Source organism: Embiotoca jacksoni, unplaced genomic scaffold (assembly GCF_022577435.1).
Source record: "Embiotoca jacksoni isolate LCO1_2020_lvr unplaced genomic scaffold, fEmbJac1.0.p SCAF_9, whole genome shotgun sequence".
NCBI classification, from domain to species: domain Eukaryota; kingdom Metazoa; phylum Chordata; class Actinopteri; family Embiotocidae; genus Embiotoca; species Embiotoca jacksoni.
In genome coordinates this window covers 13,867,107-13,888,791 of record NW_027185447.1, presented here as the reverse complement: position 1 = coordinate 13,888,791, position 21,685 = coordinate 13,867,107, and the positions used below count along the sequence as shown (strand labels likewise).

The following is a 21,685-nucleotide window of genomic DNA, read 5'->3' as shown; positions in this document are numbered from 1 at the left end:
GGCTGTTTTGCTGCTTCAGGACCTGGAAGACTTGCTGTGATAAATGGAACCATGAATTCTACTGCCTACCAAAAAATCCTGAAGGAGAATGTCCGGCCATCTGTTCGTGACCTCAAGCTGAAACCAACTTGGGTTCTGCAGCAGGACAATGATCCAAAACACACCAGCAAGTCCACTTCTGAATGGCTGAAGAAAAACAAAATGAAGACTTTGGAGTGGCCTAGTCAAAGTCCTGACCTGAATCCTATTGAGATGCTGTGGCATGACCTTAAAAAGGCAGTTGGTGCTGGAAAACCCTCCAATGTGGCTGAATTACAACAACTCTGCAAAGATGAGTGGGCCAACATTCCTCCACAGCTGTAAAAGACTCATTGCAAGTTATCGCAAACGCTTGATTGCAGTCGTTGCTGCTAAGGGTGGCCCAACCAATTATTAGGTTTAGGGGGCAAACACTTTTTCACACAGGGCCATGTGGGTTTGGATTTTTTTTCTCCCTTAATAATAAAAACCTTCATTTAAAAACTTAATTTTGTGTTTACTTGTGTTATCTTTGACTAATATTTAAATTTGTTTGATGATCTGAAACATTTAAGTGTGACAAACATGCAAAAAAATAAGAAATCAGGAAGGGGGCAAACACTTTTTCACACCACTGTAACTCTCATATGATGCCATTAAACCTTTACTGAAATTGTTGTACCATCACATATGGCTTGTCCTCTGTGTTCTTTTGTTATGACAAAACACATCCATAATAGAAATGTTTGGGCTGCATATATATATCCGCATACACACACTTATCCCTTAAGCAGTTTTACTTTTCAGAAAACAGCTGAAACACACAAAAAACAATATGTTTGTACTGCTAACAGCCAGATTGTGACTGATAATATGGTGAAAAAGGACTGTCTTAGGCTTGTGTTAAAGCTCCCTTCAAAGAGAGAGGGAGATGGAGAAGACTTCCTCAAGAGACACAGTGAAGCTATTGATACTGGAGTGTGGCATCAGCCTTGCCAAAGCTGGTGTCAGGGTGAATGGTTGTCCCTGAGTTGGCAGTGAGAAAAAATGGTGCCAAATAGAACAGAAAAATTGAAAGAAAGGAGTAGTTGAGGAAAGACCGGATAAACTTTGGGTGCATCTAAATGCTCAGAAACAGAAAAGACTCAAAGAGGTTGGATTTCAATGAAACACAAGAGTTCTCTTCTGCCTGTACTTAATCTCATCTGAAAGGGAATGCTTTTTCAGGTGGAAGTGAAAGCAATCTAATGAATTCCCATAGGAAGCTATTTACTCCACTGAGATGAGTGCAGATGATAGAGAGGAATCCACTTTATAGTGTTAAGTTGTGGCCCTGAGCTGTTTTCCTAATCAGAGACCTCAGGGAGTTTTTGGTAATGCTTTGTGCATACTGTAGAGAAGCCGCCTTTGAAAAAGCTGTGTCCACCTTCAGGATTTATTCAGAACGTGTAGCAAAAGATGACAGACCCTATTTGAAAGATATATTCTCTTTGCCACTCCCTGATCATCACCTCTTGTCTGGTGTTCTGCACCCTGTGTGTATGTGTGTGTGTGTGTGTGTGTGTGTGTGTGTGTGTGTGTGTGTGTGTGTGTGTGTGTGTGCGTGTGCGTGTGCGTGTGTGTACCTGTATGCATTGTATTTGTGCTTCTGTGTGAGGATGTTTATGTATGCACATATGTGCAGGGAGGGAGGGAAACACAATTCTAATTCAACTCACTCCATGATGGTGACCTCACTCTTATGCAAATGACCACAGTGTGACAGACTGTCTGAAGCTGTGCGGCGCTACAAACTCTTCCTGTCACACACTTACACATCCACACACACTGTTCAATCACATCTATCTATCTATCTATCTATCTATCTATCTATCTATCTATCTATCTATCTATCTATCTATCTATCTATCTATCTATCTATCTATCTATCTATCTATCTATCTATCTATCTATCTATCTATCTATCTATCTATCTATCTATCTATCTATCTATCTATCTATCTATCTATCTATCTATCGTCATTACACATCATAAATGCATGTTTCCTTCCCAGCAAAGCAAAAGCTACATTTAAAAAAGCAAGAATGTCACCCTGCGCCTGTGGCTGAATGTCACTGATTCCTCTGATACTGTGACACAAAATCAAAAGCACTGGATGTGTGCTATGTGTGCATGGATGTAACACAATGATGGGAAAGTCCCCCATACAAATAGGGACGAATTTAAAAAAGAATCTGAAAAAAATGCATGCAGAAACAGAACAAGCCACATGCTAAAAAATTAGCCACTGACATCCCATCATGCCATGTGACAAGGTGAGTGCCCGTCTGAGAGTTTGGTGATACAAAAACTAAGGCACTGTTGTAAAAATACGTAGATAAAAGAGGTGCTGTCAACTAAGAAATTCTTCACTATATTGTGAAAAAGCGAGTGCATTCATGATGGAGAATGGTTATGGTTTGGTATGGTTTGGATCATCTTGTAGACACCTTACTGACTCAGTTAATGACAGTTATTCCTGAACTGTAGCTCTGTAATTTTGAGCCTTCTCTATGTTTTGAATGTAGATGGAACCTGGAGGAACAGCCCAGGCTTTAAAACCAAACCGAAGGAGTCGTGTATTTCTACATTGATTGTAAACACTCACGCCCTACTTCAATTCCTGCCGTTGTGATAAATTACCCCTTCCTGATTAGTTTCATCAATCCTTCATTATCATCCTCTCCCTGTAGTTAGTCTGTGAGTTCCCCTCTCTTAATGTCAGTTCATCATTTCCGTTGTCCACGTCCTTCTCCAGTTCACTGTGCTTGTTGTCTTCGTCATGGTTATTGTCGCTGTTGTCCTTGTGTTCTGCCAATACCTCGCCTGTTATTGACTTCTTCTGTATCTTGGCCACAGTCTGCTCCATGTGTTTAAGTTGCCTATTATTTTTTGCCTCTGAAACCTTTTGTTCCAGCTCCTTGGATTGGTTCTCCTGTCTGATATTTTCTGCATCTGGATTAAAACTTGCCTTTTGTTTTGAACCTGTCTTGGTGTTGTGAGTTTTAGGTCCTCTCCCCTGTTTAACTGTAACAGACTGACATAAATATGATCACAGTTGTATAGTTAGGAAGGGGGTAATGCCGATTTTTGTGCTATACTGGCCCAACGTAAAAGAGAAAGAGAAGAAAATAACACAACAAATTGAAATACCAAACCCTTGGAGTGAAAACAATAAGAGATAGCACTCCTTTATATGTTGGCATGTCTATCACTGGTATCAGCGACTCATTATTACTGTATATATTCATAGAGTGATTAAGATACTTGTATAATAGGACTTTTCTTACATTCAAAACATACATTTCATCAATCAAGAGGACAACAAATTTAATTATTACAGTGACAAAAGTAGGTAAAAATCTAGTATTCAGCTTTTAATTCAGTCACAATCTCATAGGACACAGTTGACAATTAACTTGCATCATGAATATGCATCGTAAACTCAGCAGGTAGACAACGTTTGAAACGACTAGCAACATTGTCATTCATAATGAATAAGAAGTTCACATATTTACAGATAACAGCAACAGTCTCGGCCACGTGATGTTGTTGATGCTGTGATACATCAACGTCTATCATTGCTTTCTGTGGGGCTAACGCTAGGTTGCTGCTCCCTGTCTGTTTTGAGAGCTGGTTGGGGAGGATTTGACTCTCAGACCTCGGCTGTATCGTCTGACTTTGTTTGTGTTCTCTTTGTAACCTTTTGGAGACAGGCAAACATTATAGTAAGGTTAATGGAACGTTACTTTGACTGGCCGCAGTCAGGAAAGAAAGGGCAGGTGAGACCGGAAGGAGAGCGTCCCGTCGTTCCCTCTGGGTAATGTAGTTTACTTACGGCCATAATCAATCACTGAGATAGCCTGATATGAAAAGGCGATGAGGTCTACTGGTGGACTCAGCCTGCAAGTTAAAAAAAAAAAAAAGAAAGAAAAGAAAGGTAGGATTTACACCGTGAGGATTTTTAGCTTATAAAGAGTCTGTTTTTTTAAAGGTCAAATTAACATCTTTTAATGCTTTTACAAGCAGAATGAAAATCAGTAAGAATATGCATAATATAGTGCAGAAAGTGCTCTATTTTGGTAACCAAAAGAAGCTACCCAGTAATTATACTGGGATAATCAATTTTAAACAAATTTGATCTAATCTGAAAACCACTTATACAGTACAGAGTGATAGTTTCCTTATATGTCAAAACTAGTTAGACTTTATTTTTAATACGTAACTATAATATGGAAGTATACTATGAAAATATAAATTAGTGTTCTTTTTTTTAAAACTGGAACTAATTTAATTTCAATTTTCTGCTGTCACTCACATTCGCTCATGGTGGCTGGTTTCAGGGCAGTACATTAAAACAATCAACTCACTCGCATTGTGTTGTCTGCCTGAACACAGAACGTCTGTTATTATCCTTACATGGGAACAGTAACAGTTGAATGCAGAACAGTAAAAGACCATGCAAAGTCAGATTGGAATGAGATGACAAGAGACGAAAACGATACTACATTCATTTAATGTACAGTGTACAAAAAAAGACGCCTCTTTGTGTCGTGTCCTCAGAGATTATTCTGATTGGAAAGAATCCAAGTTAAATCAAGCTGTCTGTGTGTCATTCCCTCCGTATGTCGTTCTAAATCCCACTCATCTCTTGTATTTTCCCTCTGTTTGTGTTTTGCTGTCCATATTTGTCGAAACTCAGGGAACATGAGAGAGAGTCTCCTCTCTTCTGCCTTCTTCTCCTCCAGCCTGTCTCCACTTTAATCCTCTCCTCTTGAGAAAGACAGGGTAAGAGAAAAACAGAATGCATAATGATCTGATTCACTCTGTCTAAGTAACCTACAGCTGTCTCAGGCAGACAACAGGTCAAGAGAACAGCTTCTGTCAATAATCTCATCTGCTCACCCATCAGGGAAACAAATCAGCTTGGATCATGTTTGCTGTCAGACTTTTAATGTGCAGAAATATGAAAACCTCTTTCCAAACCAGTGTGAGTGTAATTCACTTGTTCCCTTTCTTCTCGAACACTGATTAAAACTAAATGCTTACAAGGAGACATGTAGCATAGCAGCAAAGAGATGCTGTGACATGAAGTGTAAAGTAAAGATGACAGCTGGAGAATACATCAACCGCTTTTATCAAATGAGTTTAATGTTGTTGTGCGTGGATTTGTTAATCTCGGCCATGCAAGTCTTCTCCTACAGACTCAAAGTGATCCAATTACTGCCCAAGGAGAGGAGTGCAAGTGGTACTTTTCTTTACACAGCAATGAATCACTTCCATTGACACACAATGCACATATGCCACATTTATCAATGCATTATTATTCCCAACATAAAAAATAACCATCTTTTCTTCCCTTTGTATAGTGTCTCAGATCCTACCCTAGACTAATTATCGGACCGTCGTCATTCAAAGCTGTGTTGTTGCACGAAGCTCAGCCGATTAATGAAATTCCATTTGAACATCTGTTGCCCAAAAGGACTCTGGATGGCCGGTTCTAAAAGAAGACCCTAATAGGAATTAACTGTCCTTTCACAAGGACACTTCTTTTTGTTCCCAAATAACACACAGTTGGTAATCAGCATTAAATAAATCATTAATCCTCCCAGGACTTCCTTTTATAAAGTCAGGCGTTGTACAAGTAGACTGCTTTCAACTAAAAGACAATAATTGCCTTTAGCATCTGTGTGTAATATTGAAAAATGATGATGTCTGTGTTGTTTTTTGTGATTTTTTTTCTTCCTTTGCCCACATTGTATTGTTGAATGTAATGAGCTAAAATTAACTCACAATGCAGCCCAGGCAGCATGAATGATGTGTCTGTGTTTCTTTGTGTGTGTAGGTGTGTGTTTGTAAGTGATGCATAAAGTATATCAATAAATCTGTCATCTTGACTCATCTTCTCCTGCGCTTCTTTCTTGCAAACAGCAGCTTTCTCTCAGTTAGTGGACCGTAAATGGGACATTATGCTTGACTATATGCTTGGATATTTTATGTTTTAATTTTCGGTATCTTCCTATAGACTTCTATGGACCTACATTTTACAATCCACAATTCACTATCACGCTATGGACATCTGTTGTGACAGAGAGGACAGATAGTCCAGTGGTCTTCCCTCCATTCCGTCATATGCATTGAGTGAACCGATTAAATGGAGTCATGCATCCATGCAAACTGGCACACACAGGATCAACGTGCAAGAACACACCGATTCCTGTATCCTTGCATAAATATACACACACTATCGTATTCACAGTGCATTTCATCTTCCTAATTACACATTTTCTCACACATCAATTTATCACCATATCACAAATTAAAGTATTGTTTACAAAATGGGGGATATTATTTTTGTGAATTCCCCTCATCCAAAATGCAATTCTATCCAAATGAAGTGATTAGTCTTTGTTAGAAAATAGGCTGAGCCATTAAATCACTGTTTTTCAGTTTTGCTTACAAAGAGAAATCCTCCTAATGACATTCTCTTGCCTTCAGCATGAAAAAATATGTGTCAATCAAAAGCCTCATTTCTATTATGACCTTATGCATTTTCCAAGACGCTTATAGAAAAACTCCTATTTCAGTGCAGAGCAAGTGTAGAGGTCACATCAGTCCCCTTCAGACTTTTGTGCCAACTTGTCTGTTATACAGGTAAACTGGAAAAGAATGTTTTTAGAGTTTATTCATTCCAGACACAGTTTCCAACTCACAGCTTCGCTTACAGGAAGCATTGCCAAATGTTTTATGGTGGCATATCAAAGGAAATGATAATAGTATCATCTCTGGTGAGACCATTGTTACTCAGTCAGCCTTCATAACCCCCAAGCAGATATCTTCTGCTGCCATCGTCATCACCATTGCAGATTTTAATGTGTACACGTCTGTATGTGTGGTGGAGGTTGGTGGATTCCTATTGAAGTATTTTTTTTCATTGGAAAAAAAAACCTTTATTGTCAAAATGCAAGTCAGTTTATGGGGAACACCTTTATTAGCCATAGGTGTGACAATGTGACTGCTACTCATGTATTAGCAAAGATAAATAAATTAGTTTGTGCCAATTAATTCAGAGACATGTGTGCTTGGATCACTGTTAATATTGTCCACAGTATATGATTTATTTATCACTAACTAGACTGGCCCGGATCGTTCATCCATGGCGCAGCATTAAAATGAGCAAGCAGCCATGTAATCTCTGGTTTTCTTCACTGTCTTTCCCCTATTGCACAACTATTCAAGCTGCACTTTTATATGTGATTAGAACAATTATACAATTACAATCAAATGGTCATTGAGAAAAACAAAGGAAAGTAAAAGAGACAAAGCAATAGCTGGATGAAATCAAGGCTTGAGCCATACGCTTCATGTTGAAATTGGTCCTTTGGCTATGTGAGCCATATATCTTCAGATGTGTCTGACAGTCCATTTTCATCATAACATCTTCTCCCAGGAGTAAAATAATGTCTGCCCTTCAGGCGATGTAAATGAAGAAAAATGTAAAGGCTTGAGCCGAGGCGCCGACTGTGAATGGGTGAAGTTAAATGTGATTGAGACTAATTGATGTATGGCCTCAATTCATCTCACGGGATGGAACCCAGAAATGTCATGTTAATATATAATTACCTCTACTGCAGTCTCCTGTCTCATGTTTTAATATAGCATGGATAATATGGATATTTTACACTCATAGTTTTATATGAATTATCGCTGTAACAGTTGTCTGTCAAAACTGCACTAAAATGACTTTAAATATATAGCTTGATTGACTCTATGTAAATATCCTCTCTCAGAAGGTGGCCTGGAGTCCTCTTCAGGAATACTTGATCTACCCTTTCTGGGAGCCCTGTGTTTAAATGGGCCCAATAAAAATTGCTTCAATGTGAAATACAAACTGATCATTTTAAATGTAGGAGCCTGGTCTAAGTCCTGAGATTATGAAGAATGGGGATTTTCCATTCAAATGGGCAAAATTCAATATTTAATGTTTGATTGTTCGGTTACAAAAATATGTGTTATGTTATGCCATGATTGGGGTCGCAGGTCCGCTGATGACATTCTGTCAAGGGGTGAAACAAAGTCTTACAGAATAAAAAACTGGTCATTCTTACGTGCTTTTGATATTTTCATTAATGCCCTCAAGAAAATTACAATAATACTACATTTATGTAGAGAAATGTACAAACATCACAAATTTTTTTTTTATGCTGAACTCTCTGGAGTTTCTGGGAGGTCTTTTCACAAACATATCCTGATGTTACTTCATGTACCAATCCTAAAAAATATCAAGATTCACATTACATCTCCTGCAAAATAAGTACATTTTGTTAAGGAATACTAATCTATAAATTCTACTTCCCTGTTTTAAATGTGATCAATTAAAATATTTCGATGAGTATATTATTGTTCAGCATTTGGCGCCATCCTGTGGCTTAAGCAGAAAACTGACATCAGCATGAAACATGATGAATATCCAAAATGAATCATTTCAATCACGCAGCCACACACTGCAATAATGAAAACAATTCCGCTACACTCACATCAACAATTTTAAACGAAAGAGATAACAGGAGAGAAGTGAAAATAAAAAGTAACCAGCCAGTCCTGCGGGGGCGCTGTTACAAACAACGACGGACATTTTTTCAGAAGGGTCGCCGTGTGTTGGAAACGGAAGTGCAACTGTTGTTTATCGGACAGTGAGCCTCCTCACCGTTGGAGCAACGATGGCTAGCGCGGGAGCAAAACAAGGACCTAAAATCGTCCCCAAAACATCTGCGGGGGGGACCGGGGCGGCAGGGGGTAGCGGCGGACCCCCGATAATGCCCCTTGCCTCCCCGCTTATGGGGAAGAAGAAGAAGCCGTTTCTGGGGATGCCCGCTCCGCTGGGCTACGTCCCGGGTCTCGGCAGAGGGTGAGCTAACTTCACGCCAGCTAGTTAGCCTAGCTCTCTCTCACGCATGTTAAGAGATAGTCACCGGTTGAGTCAAGTTTTCTGCAAAGGCACCGTAACAACTCTGGTTAATTTGTATTAACATCCGAATAAACTATTTTTATTTAGCGTTTGTGAAGTGAACGAAGATATTAGCTCGGCATCAAGTGCTGTTCCATTGATTTGATCGTGTTGAACAAGATATATTAAAATGGGGACAGATACGTCAGCTATTTTTATTTATTTATTTATTTATTTTTCAATATGAATTGTTTGGGACTCGTGACATTGAGTTATCTAAGGGGACGTAAAAACCTGCTGACGTTTTGTTGCAAATAGAGAGAAAACGTATTCTCGTCACGTCACTGCTGCATCTAATGTTAAACTACCGACTATCGGAGTTATCAAAACAGATAGCACGCTTTTATCCTGCGGTCATTCCTTAAGATACTCCTCTCAATGCAAGAATGCATCTTTCCATTCATGTAATGTTTAAATGAATATTGCCTCCCCAGTGCCACTGGTTTTACCACGCGATCTGATATCGGTCCTGCTCGAGACGCCAATGATCCAGTGGATGACCGACATGCACCTCCAGGGAAGAGGACGGTTGGGGACCAAATGAAAAAGAATCAGGATGATGATGATGAAGATCTAAACGACACCAACTATGATGAGGTACCGTTGATTATGTTGTCTCCAGCTGTGTTTGATTTTAGATTTTTTTTTTTTTTTGGTAGGGTTTTAATTCATCTAGTTAAAAATTCAAAGTTGAGCAGTCAATTACTCTTTCTGGATGATGAGCGGTCATTCAAATAATGTTATGTTACTTGTTTTTTTTTCTTGTAGTTTAATGGTTATGCAGGTAGCTTGTTCTCCAGTGGGCCCTATGAGAAAGACGATGAAGAAGCCGACGCTATATACGCAGCACTGGACAAGAGGATGGATGAAAGACGCAAAGAAAGAAGGTTACAAAGAAAAACTAATCTACTTTCCCACTTCAGTGTTGGGATAATATTATTTTGCCCCGCTTGAACAACGCAAAGTGTTTTCAAGTTTCATATAATGTGGATTTTTAGCATGTGAGTGTGATTTTAATTGTTGTCTGTGTATTTTTAGGGAGCTGAGAGAAAAGGAAGAAATTGAGAAATACCGTATGGAGCGACCCAAAATCCAGCAGCAGTTTTCTGATTTAAAGGTATTAAACGGCAAACAATACACCAAATTGTTGCCTTTTTTTCAACCATTTTACCCCCATTAAAATTATCCATTTTTCTCTTCCTACACTTTGAAAAATCAGTAATCCAAATGAAGATGTTATACCTCTCATCCTAAAGGCTTCTTCATGAACTGAAGAAGTTCTTATTTTAAAGTTACTGCATTGGTGCTTGATGAATGGAGAAAATATTTGGAAAGGGCCAAGTCAAGAAGTTTAAAAGATCTAAAGAGTAAAATGAAATACAGGTGTTGTCTGACTGCATTACTTAATGGGTACAAAAAAAAAACTGAGTGAGCTGTGCAAACATGCTCCGGTAAAAGGCTTATATTTATAGCAGTATAAAAGTGGTACAGCAGTCATTATTGTTTTGTATAGCATACTATGCTTGAGGTATTGGATTGCAGGGTAGTGCAACCCGTTATGTATCGTTATTGTTTCCACACCACCCAAAAGAGACTGTTTGTGAGTACGCTTTCAACAGTGCATGGTAGATTTCCTCAGTTTGCTGAGGAAACTCAGCTCTTTTCCTTCTTTCTTGATTATTTCAGGTGGTGTTCAGGTTTATGACAGGTCAACATTAATGTGGTCTCCCAAGAATTTAAAAGAGCTCATCTTTTCTTTTCTTTTTTTTTTTTATGTTGACCGATTTGAGCTTCTTAGCGCATGATCATAATCATATGATATGATACATATTTCAACAAGACTGCTGGCATTCCGAATGTATTCCCTCTCTTTAGCCCCTAATCATTCATCTGTTCCATCTCTTTGCAGAGGAAGTTGGCAGAGGTGTCAGAGGAGGAGTGGCTGAGCATCCCTGAAGTGGGAGATGCCAGGAACAAGCGCCAGAGGAATCCTCGTTATGAGAAACTCACCCCTGTCCCAGACAGCTTCTTCTCCAAACACCTGCAGACTGGAGAGAACCACACCACTGTTGACCCTTTGCAAGGAGTCAGTATACATGCAAATACACATAACTTGTATTGCACACTTCCACATAAACGCGCACATCACTGATCAAGGTGTAGTGCCAGCCTGCCCCAGTAGGAGTCAGGAGATCTCACTGTAAAGAAGCAAATCACTTCAACTGTACTGTAAATGCAGTTTACCAATGCTGAGTGTTATTTTTCTTGCAACCATATATTGTCAGTGGAGAACAGACAACTGTTGCTACTGATATTGATCACATGAAATCTGTTGCCCTTTAAAAAAAAATATCTAAAAAGGCAACCTGGTTTGTTTGTTTTCTGCATGGAAACAGGAGACATTACTAAATATTTGAATTGAAAACAAATGGAGACGTGGCCTGTTGATGAAAAAAGTTGTACATTTTTGACATGCATGTATTGTATTATTAAGATTTACATTATCATTTTACTTTCATTCCAATGTTTTTCAGCATAGGAAAGCCATTTCTCAGGCTTAAAAGGATTTCCCCATGCATCGTTTGCAGTGGTGTGAACAGTGTTATTTCATCTAGTCCTACGTTTCATAAACTGTTTAAACATGCCGTAACAAAATTCTTGCGGAAACTGTAATTCTCCTCTCTATTATGATCGTTTCCTGTCTCCACTAGCTGGGTGGCCTGAACACACCTTACCCAGGAAGCATGACCCCAGGCCTGATGACACCAGGGACAGGAGAGCTGGATATGAGGAAAATTGGTCAGGCCAGGAACACACTCATGGACATGAGGCTCAGTCAGGTAATTGATGCTTCATCCTTTCACTTTTATCTGGTTCCAGCATTCTGCTGTCGTTATCCGGATGTGCAGTATTGAATTATTTTCTCTTCATCTCTGCCTGTTATCTGTGATCAGGTGTCTGACTCAGTGAGTGGACAGACAGTCGTGGACCCCAAAGGTTACCTGACAGATCTCAACTCCATGATCCCCACTCATGGAGGAGATATCAGGTAGAAACACACTGGCAACACCAGATGTTCAGAGTATATCTCTGTAAAATAAGTTGTTTTGCATTTGTGTGTGTGTGTGTGTGTGTGTGTGTGTGTGTGTGTGTGTGTGGGGTGTTGATGGCTTATTTGTGGCTCTGAATTTCCAGTGACATCAAGAAGGCTCGTCTGCTACTGAAATCAGTGAGGGAGACCAACCCCCATCACCCACCTGCCTGGATTGCCTCTGCCAGGCTGGAGGAGGTGACTGGAAAACTGCAGGTGGCCAGAAACCTGATCATGAAAGGCACAGAGATGTGTCCTAAGGTAAAGGAGGACAGACAGAATATTAAATCTGTTAAGGGACAGAGTTCATGGCTTGTAAAGTTTTTTTTGGTTGGTTTGATCAAATTAAAACTGCAATCTATTATGTAATATTTCCCTGGGTACTATTTTATACCAGGCATTTCAGTTTGCATTGTCAGCTGTTTCCTTTATAATGAGATTAATGATGTGATGTGCTGCTTGGCTAACTTGCAAATGAGGAAACTTGTCCTTCCTGTTGGAATAAGCATTTCTCTCTGTAAACCAGAGTGAGGACGTGTGGCTGGAGGCTGCCCGGCTCCAACCTGGTGACACAGCCAAAGCCGTGGTAGCCCAGGCTGTTCGTCACCTGCCTCAGTCCGTCCGCATCTACATCAGAGCTGCAGAGCTGGAGACAGATGTCAGAGCTAAGAAACGCGTCCTCAGGAAGGGTAAGTTGTGCTTTTAGCTTGTTTTTCTGTCGTGTGTATTTGTTGTTCGGATTGTGAAAAAAAAAAAAAAAAGATTTTTTTTTTTTTTTTTTTTTTTTTTGAAAAGCAGGGCTAAGTATTGTTCAAGGATTTTTGATAGCTGTACCAGTATGGTTTCTTCTCTTTGATACCAGTAGACAAGCAATGTTTTTATTTGACCCGTTTTAAGAAAAAAGAAAATTACATAGCCCATCAATGTAAACGTTGCCAGGTATTAAAATGGAGTAACGAAATGCCAAGGTATATTTCCATAGTTGATAGAACTGAAGCCGTTCGGTCATTGCCAAAAGGAAGACACTCATTTCTATAGGGCCAAAATTCAAGACCAGTCTCAATCTGTTAATTGTCTCATAAAAGCACCCACACAGAATTACTCAGTCCCTGCAGTCTTCAGATTGCATAAAAGATTTCATTAAAGATTTATTCAGGGTTACATTTGGCAGCTGTGTGCCTGGCTTCTAGTCAAAGCCAGGCACCTCATTAAACCATGGTGTCAATGCCCGAACACCACACACACACACACACACACACACACACACACACACACACACACAGGCCCCCACACACACACACACGCACGCGCGCGCACACACACACACACATACACACACACACACACACACACACACACACACACACACAACGATGTTTCCCAGCAGCATACCCCACTGACAGAGATGGATGTGGAGTTTCCTGTGAGGAAGAGCTCTCTTTGTCTCTACATGTTCAGTTGCCTCTGCTCTTCTTTTCTTCATTACATAAATAACACTCTACCTTTCTACCTCCTGACACCATTAAACTTTACTTCTAATGTAAATAATAAATAAACAAAGTAAATAATATGTTGTTTAGTGTTTGTTTTTGTTGCTGGTGCATTCACTGAAATTCTACAGTATCTCTATTTATTTTTTTGTCACTGTACATCAGGGGTGTCAAACTCATTTTAGTTAAGGGGCCACATACTGCCCACTTTGATCTCAAGTGGGCCAGACCAGTAAAATCATAGCATAATAACGCATGTTCTCCCTGTGCTTGCGTGGGTTCTCTCCGGGTTCTCCGGCTTCCTCCCATCATCCAAAAACATGCACCTCAGGTCAGGTTACCTGGCGCCGCGCTAGTGGCAGCCTGTTGCAGCAGCTCCCCTCTGAGAGCCCCCCTGCTGTAGCGAAGAAATTTCCCCTCGGGGATTAATAAAGTAAAAAAAAAAAAAAAAATAACGACAATATTTCTCTTTGTTTAAATCATTGGTGAAGGTTTTTGGATGATAAACCCTGTTTTAAGGTCTTTCTACAATAAACTAGAAACATAAAGACCAAAAACTCAGACATCAGCCCACTGTTTATCTGCCCCGGCTCTCCTCTGCAGATTCCCTCGCTTTGTGACGCGTTTGACGTCAAACACGTCACAAAGCGAGCAGCGAGCGTGGCTGCCTGTGGCACCGAGCGCTTCTTCCTCCGGAGCAGACGTCGCATTTAACGCTGTTTTTGAAACAATTACTGGATCGATTAAAAAAAAAAAATAACAAAACGTTTGTACTCATAAACCTCCATATTCTCATAGAAATGCAATTTATTTGCCGAATCCGGCCCGCGGGCCGTATGTTTGACACCCCTGCTGTACATAATGTGTTGTCTATGGATGTACGGTTGGGGCTGTGTTTTGACACGATTCAATATATTGTCTGTATCGTGCCTTTATAGTCCTTTACTGTATTTTGTAGCGACAAACTGACCTGGTTTAAGAAGATGCGTCAGTGACATAACTGAACTGTTGTTTAACTGTTACCCATGCAGCCCTGGAGAATGTATCCAAGTCAGTCCGACTGTGGAAGACCGCGGTTGAGCTGGAGGAACCAGAGGATGCCAGGATCATGCTGAGCAGAGCTGTGGAGTGCTGCCCCACCAGTGTGGAGGTACGCTCGGAGCATGCTGTCATTTCATATATTGTTGTTCGCCAACATGAAAACATGGCCTTCTGGACTGGATGTTAAACAATGCTATGCAACATGTAAAACATCTGCACCTATCTCACTATCAAAGCATTTTCTCCTCCTGTAGCTGTGGCTGGCTCTAGCCAGGTTAGAGACCTACGAGAACGCCCGTCGTGTCTTGAACAAAGCTCGAGAGAACATTCCCACCGATCGCCACATCTGGATCACTGCTGCCAAGCTGGAGGAGGCCAATGGCAACACTCAGATGGTGGACAAGATCATTGACAGAGCCATCACTTCTCTGCGTGCCAACGGTGTGGAGATCAACAGAGAACAGTGGATACAGGTGTGTTCCTGTAGCTTTGTGGCTTCTCAGCAAGCGTAAAGAAATTATTTTTTCCAACTTGGAGAAGGGTCTTATAATAAGCAGATAAACACATGACGAGAACTAAATCTAAGATGCTGATGCCGTTATGCTGTAACTCAAACACTGGAGTAAAAGGGACCTTTGGTTTCATTTATGATCAGCTGATGGTTACAAAATGCTTACTTTTATTGACTTACTGAGTTACTAACTCTTGCACTCCCATATCAGCATGAACTTGTAATTTCAAATATAAAATGTAGTGACTATACCTTTAAACTTGGCTATTGTAGGAGTAGAGTCTGCGTCATGTGTTCGTCAGCATGCTTGGGTAAAGGGGCCTCCTCTTATTCTTCTGGATGCAACAGAATACAAGCCAGCACTGTGACTGACATTTTGTTAAGCCCAGTTCACAGTTGTTTTGCAATCGGAGGCATTCACTGAAATCCCTTTTGGTATCGTTTGTTTTTTTTCCACCTTGACAACCTGGCTTTGTCTACCTCTGGCAGAGTATGGCTGGTTATTGTGGAAGGTTTCTTAAGGCCATTTGCCAGTACACCAACAAATTAAGTTAAAATGACAAGATTTGTCAGTTTTTAAAGAAAGATTACAGTAAATGTATTTGTGTTACACATAATATTAATGCAGGCGATTTAAAAAAAAAAAAAAAAAAAAAATTTAACAAAATTGATTAAACATGTAAAAACTGCTTTTTCCTTTTTCAAGATTATCTTGTTTCTGTCACCTTTGATACTCCAGCTCAAGTTAGTCCTTTGCTCTTCCCACAAAAATCATCTGTGCCAAGACAGATCATCTTTAAACTGTGACTCACATGGATATCAATCAGTAACCCGGGTTTATTTTACAATATTTCTAATCTTGATGGTTGAAGACATTTTTCTCTGACATCAGATGTGCAAGTAATTCCGTGTAAAATATGCGTGAAGAAATTACCGACCTACAATAGGCGTCAGCAATTCACGCTTAAAGTTTGTACATTCTTCCTCTCCACTCAAAGTCTCTTTTGTCCTAAATGCTTCTTATTGTCCTGCAGGATGCAGAGGAGTGTGACAAAGCAGGCAGCGTGGCGACCTGTCAGGCTGTGATCAGGGCCGTCATAGGGATTGGCATTGAGGAGGAGGACCGCAAGCACACCTGGATGGAGGACGCAGATAGTGTGAGTATGGATAGATCAGGCTTTTGACAACAAGATGGGTCATGCGCATGCTCATCTGCTGTTTGAGTTTAGCTTAACTTTGATGTGTTTGTTGTGCTTCAGTGTGTGGCCCACGGAGCGCTGGAGTGTGCCAGGGCCATCTACGCTCACGCTCTACAGGTGTTCCCCAGTAAAAAAAGTGTCTGGCTTAGAGCTGCATACTTTGAGAAGAACCATGGCACCAGGTGACCAGCTTTGGTTTCTATCCACATCTTTATTTGTTCATCTTTAAATTTCATCACTACAACTAATATACTTGTTTTATCATCTTAACCTCTAATATTTATTCAACTGCCACTGGGCTCCTCCCATCCGTAACTCATCCACGGCTCATTGTATCTCTCAGGGAGTCTTTGGAGGCTCTGCTCCAGAGGGCTGTGGCTCACTGTCCTAAAGCAGAGGTCCTGTGGCTAATGGGTGCCAAGTCCAAGTGGCTGGCTGAGGATGTTCCAGCAGCCAGAAGCATCCTCGCTCTGGCCTTCCAGGTGAGAATGCAACAATGCAAAGATTGACCTCTACACATAGTATATTAAATACTGGAGTAGTTTATGTGTATTTATGTCTAAATCAGTTTTCCCCTCTGCATCTCCCCCACTTTTATCCGTATGCTCTCTATTCGTCCACCTTTTGCTTTCCTAGGCCAACCCTAACAGTGAAGAGATCTGGCTTGCTGCTGTCAAACTGGAGTCTGAGAATAACGAGTATGAAAGAGCCCGTCGACTGCTGGCAAAAGCCCGCAGCAGTGCACCGACAGCCAGGGTGAGTTTGTGTGAGACAGTAAAAATGCCATGGAAAGATTTCCCCATTTCAAATTCTCATGAGGATTACTCTGCTTTTGAAAACTGGCTTCCCCATTCAGGTTTTAATGCAGCAATGTTTTGTCTTTTTGTCAATCAAAACATTCATCAAGGTGTCAGATGGGATTTGATGGATTATAAAACAGGCTGAAAAGATAAATTAATATGAAAAAGAGTACTTTTCTTACAAGCGCACACTTTCACAACTTTGTTCACTGTATTTTTACAGGGGAAGGTTACCTGTCAATTGAAACAGTCCTGTCCTCCTTTCACTCTTTATCTGCCCCTCTGTGACCGTGTGTATCAGCACATTGTGTTTTTCATTGAGCCATTGTTAATATTCATAGAGCTCTGATTCATGTTTAAGGAGTGACTTGACGATCAGGTTTGATTGTTCTCTGCTTTAAAGCCAGTGTTTATTGGTAAGTTGATAGTGCATGTCCTTGAGGTAGCTTCTACAGACTTTCTGGCTTTCTCAGGTTCAGGCTTTCAAGGTTTCTACAACTCAAAACACTTGGCAGCACCACTCAGGTTGATAGATGCTGTCAACTGTTCTCTTTAACTATCTCTGTCAGGTGAGCTGACTACATTTGGTTATCTGTATTGTGTGCTGACAGGTGTGACTAAGAGAGCCTGCTTTAAGGTGGCCTCTTCTGATTGTCCTGTCAGATAAGACAACTTTGTGGTGTTCATGAAGCAGCTAAGCAATTAGGCTGTGCCCTGGCAGGCTGATATTTAATATGTCTGAAAATTTAGGGCGGCACGGTGGTGCAGTGGTTAGCACTGTCACCTCACAGCAAAAAAAGGTTCCGAGTTCGAATCCGGTCCTGGGCCTTTCTGTGCGGAGTTTGCATGTTCTCCCTGTGCTTGCGTGGGTTCTCTCCGGGTTCTCCGGCTTCCTCCCATCATCCAAAAACATGCACCTCAGGTCAGGTTACCTGGCGCCGCGCTAGTGGCAGCCTGCTGCAGCAGCTCCCCCCTGAGAGCCCCCCTGCTGTAGCGAAGAAATTTCCCCTCGGGGATTAATAAAGTGTATAAAATCAAATTAAAAAAAAAAAAAAAAAAAAAAAAATGGAGTCACGGGTCCTGTTCATACATATTTATGGTGTAAAGAAACAGCTTGTGTGTGTTTGTAATCTCTACAGGTATTTATGAAATCAGTGAAGCTGGAGTGGGTGTTGGGAAACATTGAAGCTGCCCAGGAGTTGTGCACCGAGGCCCTGAAACACTACGAGGACTTCCCAAAGCTCTGGATGATGCGTGGCCAGATTGAGGAGCAGTGTGAAAATATGGACAAAGCCAGAGAGGCCTATAACCAAGGGGTGAGGCGGGAACAGGGGTTTGTTTAGTTAGATATTGTATTACCTACTAGTGCTCGGAATCTAAGGAATGCTAATTATTTGATATTTTTGGTCATATGTGTGAAAATATGTGAATTTTTTTGTTGCTGTAGTTGAAAAAGTGTCCCCACTCGGTGGCCCTGTGGTTGCTGCTGTCTCGTCTTGAAGAAAGAGTCGGACAGCTGACCAGAGCCAGAGCAATCCTGGAGAAGGCTCGACTCAAGAACCCGCAGAGCCCTGAGCTGTGGTGAGACAATACACAAGTGTGGTGCTCCACTTGAATGCAAAAGCAAGATTCTGCCTTAGAAAAGTTTCATCTTGAAAGGTGTCACCCGCTCAGCATATACATTTCTTTTTTATTTCCACAGTACTGGACCATAAACATATTTATGTTTGAATATCATTAGAATTATCAGTAATTTACTTGCCAACACTAGTCACGTGCTAAATGTGCTCTTACTATGGCACAAAAACCCAAGCTGGGATCAGTAGCATAAATTTTCCCAACTATCCCTCAAAATTATGAAATATAGCTGTCTTTATATCTTTGCCTTTAAAATGATGTGTATGTGATCATATTAAACAGGCTGGAGTCGGTCAGACTGGAGTTCCGGGCCGGACTGAAAAATATCTCCAACACATTGATGGCCAAAGCCCTGCAGGAGTGCCCAAATTCAGGTGAGTTCGGCTGTCGTAGAGGGCAGACCTTTTCAGAAACCAATGACAACGGAATTTAAAAGGAACCACGAATTTCTCGAGCTAGTTATGCCATATACAGGATATATCTTCATATGTAATTTCAAAATGTCAAATTCTCCATTTCACCCTACTTTTCATTTTCTTTCCTCCAAAGGGATCCTGTGGGCTGAAGCAGTGTTTTTGGAAGCCAGGCCCCAGAGAAAGACTAAGAGTGTGGACGCTTTGAAGAAGTGTGAACATGATCCACATGTCTTGCTCGCTGTAGCCAAGTATGACTGCGTCTTTTTACTGTTTTTAACTCCCCCCTCTGCGTAATAATCTCTGCTCTAAATGATAACCTACATTATAAAAACATATTCTTTACAGTTCTGGTTTGTTCTGTGTATTCAACAAACTTTGTGTTGTTTTCAAATACAATCTTTCGCACATCTCAGGTTGTTCTGGAGTGAGCGTAAGATCACCAAAGCCAGAGAGTGGTTCCTCAGGACAGTAAAGATTGAGCCAGACCTGGGAGACGCTTGGGCTCTCTTCTACAAGTTTGAGCTGCAGCACGGCACAGAGGTAAGGATCTTGTGTCTGGACTTCACGTCATTACATTTACATAGCAGCTAAATACTTTATCAAACTGACTGAAGTTTACACGATGCAGAAGTGCATTTTGCAGTCAGATGGAAATTCATTTAATGTGATATATGTATGTGCAGTGACTGTGCTGAACAGGCGATGCTTTCATAAGGTAAAAGGTACCACTGAAAACATTTGGAATCATTTAAAAGAGCTTTAGTGGACCAAAGATAAAACTACTGAAGAGTTAGATATATCAGCAAAAGTTAGCATTATAATGGGTTCAGACATTCTGTGTGTGAGTGAAAATGTACTGATAGACATGTTAAATGATGCATGATAAGCATACGTGTTTTCACTCTAATCTGTTTTGAAAAACATATAATTGCTTTTTCTCATTCACAAAATTGGTAGTCACTCTTATAAACAGTGTGCGAGGCGAGTGCATGCGTTTTGTGCTGTGGGCGTCTCATCTCACTGCTCTGCATTCCTCAGGAACAGCAAGAAGAGGTGCGAAAGCGCTGTGAGAATGCAGAACCTCGCCATGGAGAGCTGTGGTGTGCCGAGTCTAAACACGTCCTCAACTGGCAGAAGAAGACAGGAGAAATCCTAGCGCAGGTAGCCAGCAAGATCAAGAATACATTCTGAGGCTGAGGAGATTTGGACTGGAAACACCTGGAGGACTCTGGCAGTCACCAGTTTAGCAGAGAGCAGCTAAGGACATGCTTGTTCTCTTAACAGGACTTGCCCACCTTTGGCAGATATAACGTATTCATATACAGACACACCCTCTTCACCTTTTTCATGTTTTATTATTTTACAAATTTAAAATGTTCACTGTACCTCTCAACAGAAAATGATGATTTAACGTCAAAGTGAAAACAGATCTCTGCACATTTTAAATCAAGTGTGAATACAAAATTCAAAATGACTGATTACCCACTTCAGGTGAATATGCAGTAACAATACAGTAAGCTGCAGTTAAAATGTCGGGTTCTTGTGGATGGCTTATGGTCCATCACGTAGTTTATGTGTAGATTTTGCTTTATTTGTAATGGCTTCGTGTGCCCGCTAGGGTTTCATTGTTCAACTGTTGAACCCTCAAAAAGCCCTGCAGGTTCTGCCCCACAGTATGATGTCGGAGATGGTGTGGTTCTGGTAATGTGGTTTGTTTAGTTTATCTTAAAAGTCTACTTTTAATACAGTAATCTCCCATTGTTGCAGTCTGCAGTCTCCAATGTGAGCATTGTTTCTTTTCACACACTCATAAAACTGAACCTGGTGACTCAAGGCAACAGACTCGTTCTATGACTCTTTCGAGAAAATTGCTCCTATTCCAGTGAAGTGCTGTCTTAACTTATTCATTTATAAATCAGCTTTTGGGACATTTATAAAGGCCATTGATTTTCAGATTTGACAATTAAATGATTAAATCAGAGTATGTAGCTCTTACCTCTTTACATTAGATGTATGCGTTATCTACCATCTTAACCATGAAACCCTGTAGTTACGCCGTGTATTCCTGAACAGACACAGACCTTTTGAGGAGCCCTGATTTTTTTTTTTTTAGCAACTTCAGAATTTTTATGTAGAGTATAACAGATTTGTTTAGAAGTTTACTTTGTTTGCCGAGATTAGCTAACCGCCTGATGGCGTCTCCAGAGTCAGTGGTATTTAATAAAAACTCACTGGCTGTGCTTTATTTGTTCATGTCGGTGTTCTGCTTGTTTTGTTTGTGGCATGACCAGAATTACAAACAGGGCAGGTGGTACATGAGGGAGCAGATGTGACACTGAATTCCCGGTATGGTCATGTAGATGCTGCTGTAACATGGTTGTAAATGAGTTGTAGAGTTAGAAATATGAAAATATTAAAAAGGGCAACATTATGC

General features: G+C 40.6%; 1 protein-coding gene across 1 annotated transcript; it reads left to right on the top strand.

The window, feature by feature from the left end:
* The first annotated feature begins 8,729 nt into the window (after positions 1–8,729).
* prpf6 (PRP6 pre-mRNA processing factor 6 homolog (S. cerevisiae)) lies at positions 8,730–21,682 on the top strand. Its single transcript, XM_069140398.1, has 21 exons — positions 8,730–8,966; positions 9,500–9,662; positions 9,834–9,952; positions 10,104–10,182; positions 10,975–11,151; positions 11,777–11,905; positions 12,020–12,114; positions 12,261–12,417; positions 12,683–12,845; positions 14,678–14,796; positions 14,942–15,160; positions 16,233–16,355; positions 16,458–16,579; positions 16,741–16,879; positions 17,034–17,153; positions 18,337–18,513; positions 18,645–18,778; positions 19,118–19,209; positions 19,385–19,499; positions 19,665–19,791; positions 20,290–21,682. The coding sequence occupies exons 1-21, from the start codon at positions 8,779–8,781 to the stop codon at positions 20,440–20,442; spliced, it is 2,910 nt and encodes a 969-aa protein (XP_068996499.1). The 5' UTR covers positions 8,730–8,778; the 3' UTR covers positions 20,443–21,682.
* The last annotated feature ends 3 nt before the right edge of the window (positions 21,683–21,685 follow it).